Raw genomic sequence first — 14,937 nt, 5'->3', positions numbered from 1 at the left:
GCCCTTAAACTCCAGGGCATACACTCTCCTTTTGTCTTTGTTTCTCAAAGAAGGCATGGCATGGGGCTGTTGCCCATCTGCTATTCCAGGCCTTTTGGCCTCCCCTTTCCCTCTCTGTTTGCCCTCTTTTATAGCTGGGTTTATTTTCTTCATTGGTCACAGCTGTGCATGCATGCCTCCATGACTGGCAGTTCTGTTAGTTGTGCCAGGATGGTATCAGTCTGATTGCCTGTAAGCAGTGAAGACTCTTCTCTCTCTTTAGAGCCTACACGTTCAATCAGTTCAGCCAATCGCTAAGACAAACAAGTTTGTTTACATTTACGGGAGATTAAGGCTATGTCTAGACTGACGGTGGCAGATTTGCCGCTGTCAGATCGATTTATCCGGATCGATTGAGTGGAAGTGGAGACCCATTCAATCGACCCAGAAATCAACACTATTAATCCACCTGTGCCAGGTGGAATAACACTGCGCCGACAGAAGTGCATTTCCTGTCGGCGCAGCAAATTTAAGACACCATGGTAAGTAGGAGTTAGGAAGTCAACGGGAGATACGCAAGCTAGATAGAGTAGCTTGCGTATCTCCCGTCGACTGCCACCGAATTTGGCAGCAAATGTAGACATAGGCAATGTTGCCCACTTTTTATTTACAGCATCACCTTTGAGTGAAAACAGGCATTCACATGGCACTATTGTAGCCTGTGTTGCAAGGTATTTACATGCAAGATATGCTAAATATTTGTATGCCCCTTCCTGAATCAACTTGGAGGCTCTAAAGTTTTACATTGTTTTGTTTTTGAGTGCAGTTATGTAAAAAAATAATAATTCTACATTTGTAAGTTACACTTTCACAATAAAGAGATTACACTAAAGTACTTATATGGAGGTGAATTGAAAAATACTATTTTTTTTTTTAAATCTTTTTCACAGTGCATATATTTGTAATAAAAATATTATAAACTGAGCACTGTACATGTCAATATATTTGAAAATGTAGAAAAAAATCCCATAATATTTATAATACATTTACATTGACATTTGATTATTGTTTTTAAGTGCGATTAAAACTGCAATTAAATGTGATTTTTTTTTAATCTTGCGATTAATTGCGATAGTTTTTTTAATCGTTTGACAGCCCTGCTGATAATACATTCTTAACATATTTTACTACCTAAAGAATAAATAGTGAAAATGTAAATCTCCATCCTTAAAGATAGTGGGCCAGATGAGACGGTTACTCACCTTGTGCAGTAACTGAGGTTCTTGAAGATGTGTGTCCCTGTGGGTGCTCCACTCTATGTCTTGTCGTGTCCTCGCATCCTTGATCCGAGATTTTTACCAGGAGCACTTGTCCAGGTCACGCATGCGCTGTCAGACCCTTTTTGGCGCACGCAACCCGACCCCCTCTGTTCCTTCTGTACTGTGAAACCATATGTGTAGACTCCGAAGTAGAAGGGAGGAGGGTGGGTAGTGGGAGCACTCACAGGGACACACATCTCGAAGAACCTCAGTTATTGCACAAGATGAGTAACCATATTTTCTTCTTTGAGTAGTGTCCTTGTGGGTGCTCCACTCTAGGTGGCTCTCGAGCAGTGCCCTCATTTGGAGGAGGGAGCTTCAGAGGTATTAGGTTGAAAGGAAGAGTAACGAAAGTCCAACTGCTGCATCAGCTCTTGACACTTGGTCAATAATATAATGTTTTGTGAATGTGTGGGCCAAGGCCCAGGTGGCTGCTTTGCATATTTCTATAATTGGGACATTGTGCAAAAAAGTTGTGGATGTGGAGACTGCCCTGGTCGAGTGTGTTCTGACCCTTGTGGTGGTGATACACCTGTTAGTGCGTAACATGAGTGAATGTATCCTGAAATCCACTTAGACAATCTTTGTGTGGATACGGCATTCCCTTTGGAGTGTTCTGCAAATGAAAACAGTTTGGGTGATTTCCTAAATGTCTTTGTTCTTTCTAGATAGAACGCTATAGCTCGCCTAACATCCAGTATGTGGAGGGCCGCTTCCTTTGCACTGTTGTGAGGTTTTTGGTAAACTGTGGGCAAGTGAATAGGTTGATTTATTTGGAATGGTGATGTAACTTTGGGAATAAATTTCAGGTGGGGTGTAAGGGTTACCTTATCTTCGTGAAATATCGTATATGGCAGGTGGGCCATGAGTTCTCCGAGTTCCCCTACACGTCGTGCCGACGTGATGGCAACTAGAAATGACACCTTCATAGCCATGTGCAGTAGGGAACAAGTCACTAGTGGTTCAAACGGTGGTTTAGTGATGGTTTTTAGTACTAGGTTGAGATTCCATGCTATTGAGGGCGGGGGGGCCAACTGTCTGGGTATACGTTCAGTATACCTGTCATGAAACTTTTCACAATTAAGTGTGTAAAGATTGATTTGTTGTATATATGGTTGTGGAAGTTTCTGATGGCTGCTAGAGTATCTTGAGAGAATTAATCGATAGACCTGCTTCTTTCAAATTGAGAAGACAGTCAAGAATAGCTGGGATTGGTGCGTCTATGGCAGAGATCTGGTTCCTTTGGCACCATGTAGTGAACCTGTGTCATTTTTGTAGGTAAGTCTTCCTTGTGGCGGGTTTCTTACTATTTAGCAATATGTATTTTATTGGTTCTGAACATTGTAGTTCTGCTTGTTGGAACCAATTAGGAGCCAGGCTGTCAGATGTAATTTCTTCAGCTCGGGTGAAGGGTATGCCTGCTGTCCTGAGATAGGAGATCCTTGAGGAATGGAAGAGAGATTGGTTTGAATGCTGACATTTGCATCAGGTAAGTGAACCATGTTTGTCTGGGCCACACTGGAGCTATCATTATTACTCTCACTTTGTCTTTGCGTATTTTGTGCAAGGTCTGGGTATCAGTAGGATGGGTGGGAATGCACAGAGTAGTTCCACTTTCCAGTGGAGGAGGAACGTGTCCCCCCATTGATCCTTTCCCGAGCCCCACTCTTGAGCAGAAGTAGTAGCATTTCCAGTTCTGTGCTGTGGCAAATAAATCGATTTTGGGGTAACCCCATTGTTGGAATATTTTCTTCAGGATTCTGTTGTGTAACTCCCATTCGTGATTGCTGCTCAAGTGTCTGGTGAGGATGTCTGTGGTGGTGGTTCTGAACCCCAGGTAAGTAAGTTGCTGATATGTTGATTTTGTGGTGTATACGCCAACTCCATAGATTTATTGATTCTGTATATAGGAAGTTGGATCTTGCTCCTCTTTGTCGACTGAGGTAGAACGTGCATGCGATATTGTCCATCATTATTTTTATGGATTTGTTTCTTATAATAGGATGAAGTGGAAACACGTGTTGCGGACCACGCATAGTTCCAGCAAATTTATGTGAAGATTTATTTCCTCTGTGGACCATCTGCCCTGTATGATGTGTTCTTGGATATTTTCTCCCCAGCCTAGTAGGGATGCATCTGCAGTTATCATGATTGAGGGTGATTCCTGACTGAATGGGACACCTGATGTCAAGTTCTCGCATTGTGGCCACCATTTTAGTGATTGTTTGACTTTGTTTGGCATAGTTAGCATTCTGTGTATTGAGTGTTTTTGTGGTCTGTACACTGTTGAAAGCCATAGTTGTAGGGTCTTGTATGTAGTTGCATGTGTTGCACTACAAAAGGAGTGGCCACCATGTGTCCAGCATTTGGAGACATGTGCGGACAGTTATGGTTGGGCTGTTTTCTATCGTGGATTGCAGGTTCACTATGGCATCTAATCTGTGAATTGGTAATGATGCCCCGGCTGTGCAGGAGTCTAGATATGCCCCTATAAACTCTGTTGTGCAGGTATTAGGGTGAACTTCTCGTTTAATATCAGCCCTAGTTTCTGAAAGTGTTCTTGTAATTTGAACCATTTGAACGGCCTGTGGTTGGGTGCGTGCCCTTATAAGGCAATCGTCCAAGTTTGGGAATATGGTTATGCCTTGCCTGCGTAAATATGCAGATACGACAGAATACTTTCGAGAATACTTTGGGGCAATAGAGAGGCCAAAGGGTAGCACCAAATATTGCTAGTGGTTGCCTCCTAGTGTGAACCTGAGGAATCTTCAATGTGCTGGATGAACATAAACATGAAAATATACATCTCGGAGGTTGAGGGCTGCAAATCAGTCCCCCTGTTCCAAAGCCACTATTTTAGTAGCCAAAGTGACCATCCTGAATTTTTGTCCCCTTATGAACTTGTTCAACTTCCTGAGGTCTAAAATTGGTCTCCAACCTCCGTTCTTCTTTTGAGTCAGGAAATAATGGGAATAAAACCCTCTGCCTGTGTTGAGGTGGATGTGTTGTATGGCACGTATTTGTAGCAGGTGTTTGACCTCCTGTTGTAGCAGGCACCCATGAGATGGGTCCCTGAAGAGGAAGAGGAGGTGGTTGGGTGGTAGGTGTGGAGATATCCTGAGTGGACAATTTCTAAGACCCATCTGTCTGTTGTGATGTTTGCCCAAGTTTGATAGAACGAGAATAGTCAATGGTTGAAAAGGATGGTATTTGTTAGCATTTCTGGCTCTGGAAAATGGGGGAGGTCAGGCAGACCCTCGACCAAAATCTCAAAATTGAGGTTCTGATGGGGCAGTCTGAGATGTTGAAGGCTGCTGGTTTTATTGTCTGTGTTGCTGAGGTCTTTGCCTATTTCGAGATGGATCATATCGTCTATACTGTGACTGATGCTGGTACCTGGATTATAAGATTGGTACCTAAATGGCTCTCTCCTTGTCGCAGGTGTGTATATTCCGAGGGTGGCTTGAAGCTGCTTAGGTACTACCTTAGAATGAAGCCATGATGATCTGTGCATGACTACCGTGGTTGCAACTATTCTGTCTGTGGCATCAGCAATGTTGAGGGAGGCCTGTAACGCTGTCCTCGCGACTAATTGACCCTCAATTATGAATGATTGAAATTGCTCTTTTTTATTCTCCAGGATATATTTAATAAATTCTGCTTTTTTTGTATAGTTGTTGTGATCATAATTAGATAACAGTGCCGCATAATTTGCCATTCTTAATTGTTGAGTTGCAGATGTGTACACTTTTCTACCCAGTAAGTCCATTCGCTTGTCATCTTTGTCTTGTCGGATGGACTTACAGTGGTGTTGCTTAGCTCTCTGGTTGGCTGCCTCCACTACCAGGGAGTTAGGCGCTGGGTGGGTAAAAAGAAATTCCGTGCCTTTGGTGAGTACATAGTATTTCTTGTCAGCCCTTTTGCAAGTTGGGAGAAGGGTGGCTGGGGTTTGCCAGATGTTATTGGCCAGTTCCATGAGGGCATCATCCATGGGGAAAGCAATCAGAGGAATTTTGAGCAATTTGTGCTGTGACTCTGCGACCTCTTGAAGTGGGATGTCTAGGTTGTCCACTACTCTCTTAAAGAGGTCCTGAAATTGCTTGAAGTCGTCAGCAGCCATAGGTGGTAGAGTCTCGTCTGGAGAAGTGGATGAGTTGTTTGCAAGTGTTGTAGTTTCCTGCTGTGCACTCTCCTCCAAAGGTTGAGGTTCAACACCCATAGGAATGGATCTTGATGGAGATCTGTTTCTGTGCCTATGGGAAGTAGATTGTCTACTGTAGGTGGAGTAAGTAGACCAGGTGTCCCAACCAAGCCACTGAATATGATAGAGGACTCGTGGTCCAAACCATAGGGATGCCATCCACGGGTGTGTTGGAGGTCTGTGGGGTGGTTCGCGTTTGACTGCTCTCCCCTTAGGTGAGGTATATGTTGTGGGGAGAATGTCACTTCTTCCCTTTCATAGTTCTCATCACTGGAGAATGATATAGGGGAAATAGGTTCATCCTTGTTGAAGTGCACTGAGGAAGTATGATGGTGATATAGGGGAGGATGTTAAAAATTCCTCCTCTGAATCATGGTGCTGATGCTTCTCTGAGCATTTTCTCAGTGCCAGGGTTGTCAGCGCAGTCATCAGTGCCGTTGCCGAGATCAGGTCTCTGCCAAGAATAGTTGACGGTGCCATCAGTGCCGCAGATGTTATAGGCACCGACAGTGCTGAAGTTATCATCGGTGCCGATGCACCATTGCCAGTGGATATAGGTGCCGTAATATTTGCTGGTATCAATGTTTCTGTCAGCACCGAAATTGTGGCGTTTTCACCATTTTATGGACCATTGATTTTGACAGTGCTGTGTGAGAGTGGGAATGGCGAGATTTGGCTCTTGGCTCCATATCGGAAACATGAGGGTCCTTTGGTATCTCAGTAGCTGTTATACCTGAGGAACCTACAGCCTCTTTGGTACTGGTTATCTTCGCCTTAGCGGGTGAGGACTTCCTTCTTTTTCCATGGTCCGTCTCCAGTGGGGTTGAATATCTTTTCCTGCTGGAGCTTTCCTGTGACAAGTGTTTACTTTATCCAGGGTCCGAAGCAGGTCTAAGAGATCTTTCCATAAGGATAAGTTTCAGGCGCAGGTCTCTATTGCGCCTGACTCTGGCTTTCAGATTTTTACAATGGGGACATTTCTGAGAAATGTGTCCCTTGCCAAGACATCTAATGCATTTTGCGTGCCCATCAGACACTGGCATTGCATCTCTGCAGGAGATGCACTGCTTGAAGGCAGGTGAGCCTGGTATATTGCACCATCCCGAGGAAGGGTAAGAACTAACTTAGCCTAAAGAGACAGGTAAGTAGAGAAGAAAAAAAAAATAGTTTTTTTTTTTTTTTTTAAACAAACTGGGATAACTAGAACTGGAAGAAAACTGACTAAAATTTCTAAGGAAAGTAAAAATTAGAGGTTCTCTAGTGAGCTCTAAGGGCCTGCTGGAGGCATCTCAGACCGCAGATGGTGGAGAATCGTGTGCGCTGAAAAGGGCGCCAACGGCGCCGCGAGACAAAGATGGTGCATGTGCGACCCGGACGAGTACTGCCAATCAAGGACATGAGGACGTGCCAAGACCTAGAATGGAGTACCCACAGGGACACTACTCGATGAAGAATCTTCAGTTCGCTAATCTTATTTTGTGCTGCATATGCCAGATGCTTCCTCAGACTCTTGTTTAAGGTGCATAGGGGACATTTTGGGAGTGGGCTGGAGGCATGTCAGGAGTGGTGTGGAGCTCAGCTTCACTACACTTAATCCTCTGCTGGGGATCTTACAGCAGCAGAGGAAATTAGAGTAGGCCCCCAGCTGCTCTGGTTTCCAAAAGGTTCAGGGAGCCACAGCCAGCTCCCTGAGGTCACCACTGTCCACTACATCTGAGCTATGCTCAGGTACAGTGGATAACTGAGATCTCTACCGCTAAATAAAACTCAAGCACATCCTAGTATTTTTTTTTAAAGGAGCTGCTTTTAAATTTGTTCATGAAATTATTTTGGTTGCCTCATTTTATCACAAACAAAATTATGAAAATCTTTGGTACTTAAGTAGCACCTTTTATTCAAGGATTTCCAAGCATGTTGCAAATATCATTTAAACTTCACAACACCCCTTAAGAAAGAAAGGTAGGTATACCCTAGTTCTTCCAAATACTTTTTTGTTGTATATAAATAAAAATGGAATCTCATTTGGCTTTAATGCTTTTGCTACATTTTTCTAGAAGACAAGACACTGAATTAGTTGGAAAAAGCTGCCCATACAGAGTAACAGTAACCTTTATCCCAAGAGTTAATGCTATGCAGCACAACAAAATGTGTTTGAAAAATGTTTATTATAGTTTCTTCAAAATACCTGATCATGATAAACTTCATGTAACTTCACTACATTGGGATGTCCTTCACAGAGTTTCAAAGCTGTTATTTCCCTCTGGGTGTTGGCTTCCATTCTGGAAAATTGAGCAGTCAGCTTGTACCAAATTTAACTGAGCAAATATCAAAGTAAAAATTGTTACATGTATTTTTAAACCCTTTCTAATTCAGATTTTGGAATATTAGAACAGTTGCTCCTTTGATATACACAATTGGAAGTCAGTACCTTCAAACAAGCAAACTGAACCTACCAAACAAATGAACCCCACAGCTTAGGGTAAATAAATAAATAAATAAAACAAATTTATGATGCAGTCATGTCTTGGCATATTATGAATAAAAACTTTGTTAGATGATTATTTTCTCTCTGGGACTGCCCTTTCCCCTAGTGCAGGACATTTGACAACACCTCTGTTTTTATAAACATCATATGAAATCCAGATTGTCCATTAGACTTGAAACATTGGCATTACTTGTTCTGCCATCATGCCAGAGAAGTAGTTCCAAAGCTGTACGGAAACATTAAATCCACATAGGATAAAACAATATCACTTTAAATTTCACCATATTCAACAATTATACACATGGACTCTGAAGAAACTATTACAAATATCACAGGTGAAGTGAATCATTTCAGAAAGAAAATCATGAAGTAACACATTTTTCCATTCTGGACCTGACATCTCTCTGAATTCAAGACATGTGGGACGTAGCTAGCAGTATGAAAAGAATTTATAAGGATGGAGAGAAAACAGGACAATATTCCTTCTTCCCTAAAAATTAATGTGAATTTATCTTGCAACAACTGCTTGAAGAACATTCCCGCCAAAGTTTGCTTCTGTAGAGGGAAGTTTAGGCCTGTATTGATTTCTAAAGATATTGATGGATGACCAGATGGATCCTTTTTTACCTTGAACATGTTCCTCACATATTGCAGATCCAAAGCCATGCTCCTCAAAATGAAATGGTGTCATTTGTGGCCAGGATTTTGAGGCATGAATTGTGGAGGCAGGATCCTATTATCCTATGGAATTCCTGTAACCACTTTGGATGGTCTTTTCACTTTACTTTTCATTTGCAGATGAAAGTGATTCCAAGTCCTTAAGAAGAATCCCTGACATTCTCTTATATACACTTGTCATTAGAGGAATCTCTAGCATGAGACCAGAATACTTAGGAGTTGCAGTAAAGGTGGATCAAATGACATACAGCTCCATGACACCTCAAAAATCAATGCTTGGATTTTGTTGAACCTTACCAACAACAGGAAGATTCTGGCACCTATCTCAGACTCACAACAGTGGGATAAAGGATCGGGAAGCTTGCAAAAAGTAACCTAGGTAACCCCAACTGTGCATCACACATGGTTTTATAATACACGTAAAGAACAGCTGGATGGAGGTGGGCCCAGTTGCTGACATATTGGCTATTTGGGTTCGAAGCAGGGATTGAACTACTTTCCTGATCTGGGCTTTCCTCTAGTGTTTCAGGCCCAGATTCCAACAAGGAACTGGACTAATTTCTCTGATGCATTTGCTATGGGTAGGAGCAAAAGGAGCTTCCTTTTTTGTATCAACAATTGTAGTCCTTCTCAGACTTAACTAGAGTGGAGAGTAAATGCCTTGGCTCAGTGGTTCTCAACTAGGGGTATATGTACCCCTGAGGGATACTCAGAGGTCTTCCAAGGGTATTCAACTCATCTAGATCAGTGTTTCTCAACCTGGGGGTTGCAAGTGCAGGGCTGGCACTGGGGGATGGCAAGCCAGGCAACTGCCTAGGGGCCCACAGGGGGCCCCACGAAACTAAGTTACATGCTTCTGCCCTGCGCAGCGGGGCTCAGGCTTCAGACAAGGCTCACAAATGAAAAACAGGTTCAAGTATTGCACTGAAATGCAAGTACAATATATTCAAATCAATTTATTTTATAATTATATGGTGAAAATAAGAAAGTAAGCAATTTTTCAGTAGTAGTATGCTGTGACACTTTTGTATTTTTCTGATTTTGTAAGCAAGTAGTTTTTAAGTGAGGTGAAACTAGGGGTATGCAAGACAAACCAAACTCCTCAAAGATATATAATAGTTTGGAAAGGCTGAAAACCACTGCCTTTGCTGGTGTGTGCGCAACTACCACCTTACCAATCTTCTTCCTAAACAAAAATTCTTCTTGAGAATTTTGCAGCACAGACTATTTTCTTATCTACTGTATGGTTTAAGCCAGAGTTGGCAGCTGACCACGGAGTTTACTGTCTGCTTTATGGAGTGTATGGATCTGTCCATCATGAATGCAGTAGCTAGAGATACTTTCTTTAGTGGTGAATTGAATTTATCATGATTCTGAGGCGCAAGGCTTTTTATGTCTTCACACTAACAAGCATATAACTGTCTGATTTTAGCTCTAACAAAGCACATGATTATCAGAGAAGCTATAAGTGCCATCTTCTAACGATGGTTTCTATGTTCTTGTGAGTGGGTTTGTTTGGGAAAAAATCATCCTCAGCAGGAATGACCATGTCCATTGCCAGGAATGCCACTTGTACATCAATCTCAGGAAGCATAAAAAGAAAAAAATTGGGTTCCAAGACACTGGGTTTATCCAATGAGACTTTTCCCTTTGTCAGAAGTTTTCCATTCTGTCCTAATGATTTCTTCGGAGGAGGTTGGAGGACAATAGCAAATTCTATTTTAGTTGTGACTGGGAGATATTTGCCACTGGCTTTAACCTGCTCTTCCTTTACCTTTAGCTACCACTTTGTTCCCTTTAGTTGCATACATGTCTGGGGGAAAGAACTTCCCTGTTTCCCTGGTTTTACAGTTTATTGTGAACCAAAGGCAAGATTTCCCCTTTTTAGGAAGAGGAGCTAGTGTGTCCAGAAGATGAGAATTTTAAGCACTTCTTTACTTTTCTCTTGTGCTTTCCCTTTGAGGAAAAAGGGCAGTTGCCCATGTTAGGGAACTGGTCTTTTTTGGGAGGTGGGTGGGAGGAAGGATGATGGTACACATCATCTAAAATGTAACTGGAAGAAGCAAAGGGGAACATCCCTAAGGAAGCTCAGATCTTCATCTTAGAAAGAGGATTCTGAAAAGATGGCAAATTCTTTATCATGTGACTCAATTATCCACATGTGGACCTAGCATAGGACCTGGAACTTGTCCCTTTATAGGAGATTGGACTAGGGTGTTCAGAAGTTTTGGACTTACCCTTGAAGAATCCTGAGCCTGTGAGGAGAGTCCAGTTAGCCGAATCCCAAGAGCTGAAGAGGACCGACCCATATTTACAGAGCTCTCTCCAATGGAATCTTAAGTTAACTGAAGCAGTTGTAGGGGGTGTGCATGTGCAAGAGGTGATGGGAGAAACAGAAGCTCCAACAAGCTCTTCAGTTTCTGAATTCCTTAAAAAGTGTCAGAGTCAGAACCTGCAAACTGCCAGCAATCTTTGCAGGTGGACCACCTCCTGCCTTCAGTTTGCTCCAGCCTGCTCTGGCATAATTGGGGGGTGGAGAGGAAAGGAAGAGAAAGAACAAGAAGAAACTCGTTTATGTGGTCCTATCTGGGGACAAAGCCCCTGAAAATTTGGTCCTGTATGGGAAAGGAAAGAGTAGGGGAAAAGATTTTGCTCACTACAACCACAGTCAACTTTAAAAGCTAGTAAACTAATGGATAAGGAGCACTGTATTGATGCTCAGTTTGCACCAACCAAGACACAGAATCTGGCATTAGAGGTGTGGTCAAATCCCAGAACCTCAAGGACAACTCTGAACCGCCTCCAATATTTGCAGAAACAGAGGTATAGCCAAATATCTTAGACTGGGAGAAGAGGCCATGATCCCAAAATGGTCATCATCTATGTGTTTGGTAACTAAATATTCACAATTCCCCATCCCTTTCTTTCCTTTCCATCAGTCTACAAACTGATAAGCACAATTGTTTCAGTGAACACTGAGGAAAGGTAAGTAACAACACAATGAAAAAAAATAAATCTAGAATTCCATTCATTCTAGTTCATCTGCCACAGGCATTCTGGAACCAGAGGATCACATTAGCCTCATGCAGAAAGTAGGTCAGCTGCTGCAACAGTAGTGTTTCCCTTGTTCTGGGCCGCACAGTGAGTCAGGAAAGGGATACACATCATTCTTCGCTGGTCTAGCTGAGCTTTTCACAGAAAGTTAATACAGCCTGAGAGTATATTAATTTTGTGTTTGTCCCTAAATCCATGCTGGAGATCCCTAGGACAGCCACTGGCTTTATGCTACCTGGCTGGGGGGCAGGGCAAGCTACCATGGGCCATCATGAAGATGGCCGTGGCCTCCTAAAGATCCCAAGTGGATCCACAGACTTTGTGAGAGGACCCAACAAACTATTCTACTGGGAGTGGAGGATAAGGGGGATACAGAACAACTGGGAACAAATCTGCACAGGAAAAGTATTATGGGAGTTTCTTTGCTCTTTATACCATCTTACAAGAGGCACAATTAGCCTCAAACTCCAAAATTTTGCAATTAAAAAAGTTCATGTTACTGTATGTTGCCTTCTGAATTCCGAAAAGAAAACTGATATTTTAAACCACTTTTCCCCACATGCAAAATTCAGAGAATCCTATTCTAGTTCATTGGTGATACTAAGCAAAAAGATTGTTTTAGTAAAGATTTATACCTTTTGCTAATTATTTTTACTGCATATTCTTGGCTAGTTTTCTTGTGTAAACACTTTCGACAGATGGAAAAGCTTCCTTCTCCCAGTGGTTTCTCTTTCAGATCCAGTTCATAGTGATGATAAAATGGAGAGTCCTGTCACGAAACTGACTGTATTTAGTTCTGTGGAATACTATTAGTATACAGTCAAAGACAAATAATAAATTTTGGAGATAATTATTCATCTATATTTAAAGTTCCAAAAGTATAGTTTTAAAAGAGAACTCATTTTGGTAAACAACGTAATATAAATTGAGACTGTCTGATAATAATCACATGTAATTACATACATAAACATCTCTAATGCTGCAGAGAATATACACATATTTAAGATACGTTAAACAAAAATAATCTGAAATTAAATTTACTATCAGAATAGCTTCAACTACAAAAATATTCAGACAAACACTGCCAGGGATGATTTACCGATATTGATCCATGAAACTGTGTGCTTATTTGGAGGTACCACAATGATGATTGTCATACAGAATCTATTTCTAGATATATATCTATCTATGCCAATATAGGCAGATGTGTCACAGAAAGGGATCTGAGTTAATAACCACAGCAGGTTTGAAAAGTTCTCCTTACCTAGGGTGAGTACTTTTTTGACAGTAGAGTAAAAATATTTTTTATATTTTCATTGCTCTTCTACTGATAAGTTGGTGTGTCTGTTATGATTTTTAACAACAGTTTTTCAAGGCTGGACTCAAGTTATTTCTTAACTGGATGGTATGTAATGGATGGATGGTATGTAAACTGTATGCTCTAATCGGCTGAAGATCCATAAGCAGACAAAGAGCAGGTAACTGCATAATGACTGTACAGTTACTTCTCAACAACTAATTAGTAATTCAGTCTCTGGGCTCAGAATTTAGTTGGTCTAGCATAAGATTATTACCTCTTAAATCATGAGCATCTTCATATTATAAAGGGTCATGTTTATTTAGATATCATCCTTACCTTCATCATAGCACTTCTGGCAATAGTTGTAACTCCAGGTCTTTCAACTCCCATGCGAAACTGAACAGGATCTACTATGGCTGCGTTGCGTTTAAACAAGATAGAAGGAGCAACAAAAGAATATCCCTGCAGAACAAAAGCAGAAGATAAATGTAAAGCATTGAGATTCTCTATAAAACATATCATGTTTCAGTCATAATTTCACAGACCAGAATACTCATAATGCAGACAGAAAAAATAAACAACTGAAAGATGGGTAAATGTCATGATATTCAAAGTAAAGATGCAACTTCATTTTACATCTGTAGAAAAGTGCCTTCCTGAAAGAAGTTATACAATCTTATTGTCTTACAAAAAAAATCAATTTAAAAATAAGTCAATTTAAAATTTAAATCAATTTAAAAATCAAATTAAAAAATGCTAAAAATATCTGACTCAGCTTCAGTTCTTTTGCAATAGTGACTAAGGTTCATACTTCAAACTGGCTAGCTTCGCAATACACCTATAGTTAATGTATTAAACAAGGTTACAGTATGACGGGGCATATGTCTAAAAATCATTTTAAATGGCAAAGCAAAAATAGCCTGTTGTATTGTTAGTGGTGTTATCTTCTACTAATATGTTCAGTATATCTATAAGGAATTTGAATAAATATTTAAAATTTAAGGTAAATATTTATCTTGAATGTGATTTTGTAGCACATGGAAATATTAGAATACTGATGTATTTTTGATGGAAATATACCCAAAGAAGTTTGACTTCCCTACTGAATAAGGAAATAAAATCAGTTAAAAACAAAACAGTATGACACTTCATAAACAGGGAAGGTTAATTCTCTGTAGATACTAATATATCCAAGACTAATGGTGTAATACTATGTATGATGTTTAAAAGTCTAATTTCCCCACAGTCTATATTTAAAGTGCTTTTTAAATTTTTTTCTTACGTCATTTTATTTTGTGTATTTGGAAAATAAGTGAGACTAGCATTTTAGAAAACAGATATTAAAAGCCTACAAAAATTGAAAGTTACTTAACACCACATGAATCATTCAGTTATAACATCCAATTTTTTCAATTTTTCAATGGACTATATATGTTGAAAATGGCATTCATTTATGTTCATAATAGACACATATTTTAGAGAACAAAATTTAAAGTAAATTCAAAGATATAAATGAATTATGTGACAAAAAAGAATTGCAAGGTATCTGATAAAATTTTCAAATGCACCTAAATCTCATTGATTTTTTTAAAAACACCATTTAGGTGCTTTTGAAAATTAATCTATCCTGAAATGTTATAGGAACCCAAATCATTACATACAGGAAGAATTCCAACTGCATGAAGCACAATAAGAAAAATTTCTGAATGTATTTTTAACACATGAGGACAGCGTATTGGTGGATTGCTGTCTACGGTGGAAACATCTATGGGCCCAGGGTCAGGGGGACAAAAATCTGCAAGATTTTGCCTCCAACTTCTCCCCATAAATATGGATCACTGCATCCACAGAGGGCTTTCCATGAGGCTTAAGGTAGGGGTACAATGTAATGGAGATGGCTGACCCTCCCCTTCTCCTTCAT

At 40.6% G+C, this 14,937-nt stretch overlaps 1 protein-coding gene across 2 annotated transcripts in view; it reads right to left on the bottom strand.

The window, feature by feature from the left end:
- RPS6KA5 (ribosomal protein S6 kinase A5) overlaps positions 1-14,937 on the bottom strand; it is a 168,259-nt gene that overhangs the window by 33,438 nt on the left and 119,884 nt on the right. For both annotated transcript variants that reach the window (XM_067556314.1, XM_067556315.1), the window contains exons 10-12: positions 13,353-13,478; positions 12,352-12,485; positions 7,685-7,778 (exon numbers count right to left, since the gene is read on the bottom strand). In XM_067556314.1, coding sequence (XP_067412415.1) covers positions 7,685-7,778; positions 12,352-12,485; positions 13,353-13,478 — 354 coding nt within the window. The remainder of the gene's footprint in view (positions 1-7,684; positions 7,779-12,351; positions 12,486-13,352; positions 13,479-14,937) is intronic.

The sequence above is a fragment of the Emydura macquarii genome, unplaced genomic scaffold (genome assembly GCF_026122565.2).
Source record: "Emydura macquarii macquarii isolate MOO-44397 ecotype Brisbane River unplaced genomic scaffold, CSIRO-AGI_Emac_v2 contig_1713, whole genome shotgun sequence".
Lineage (NCBI taxonomy): Eukaryota > Metazoa > Chordata > Testudines > Chelidae > Emydura > Emydura macquarii.
Note: the sequence above shows the minus strand (reverse complement) of the source record. Positions and strands in the feature narration are given on the sequence as shown.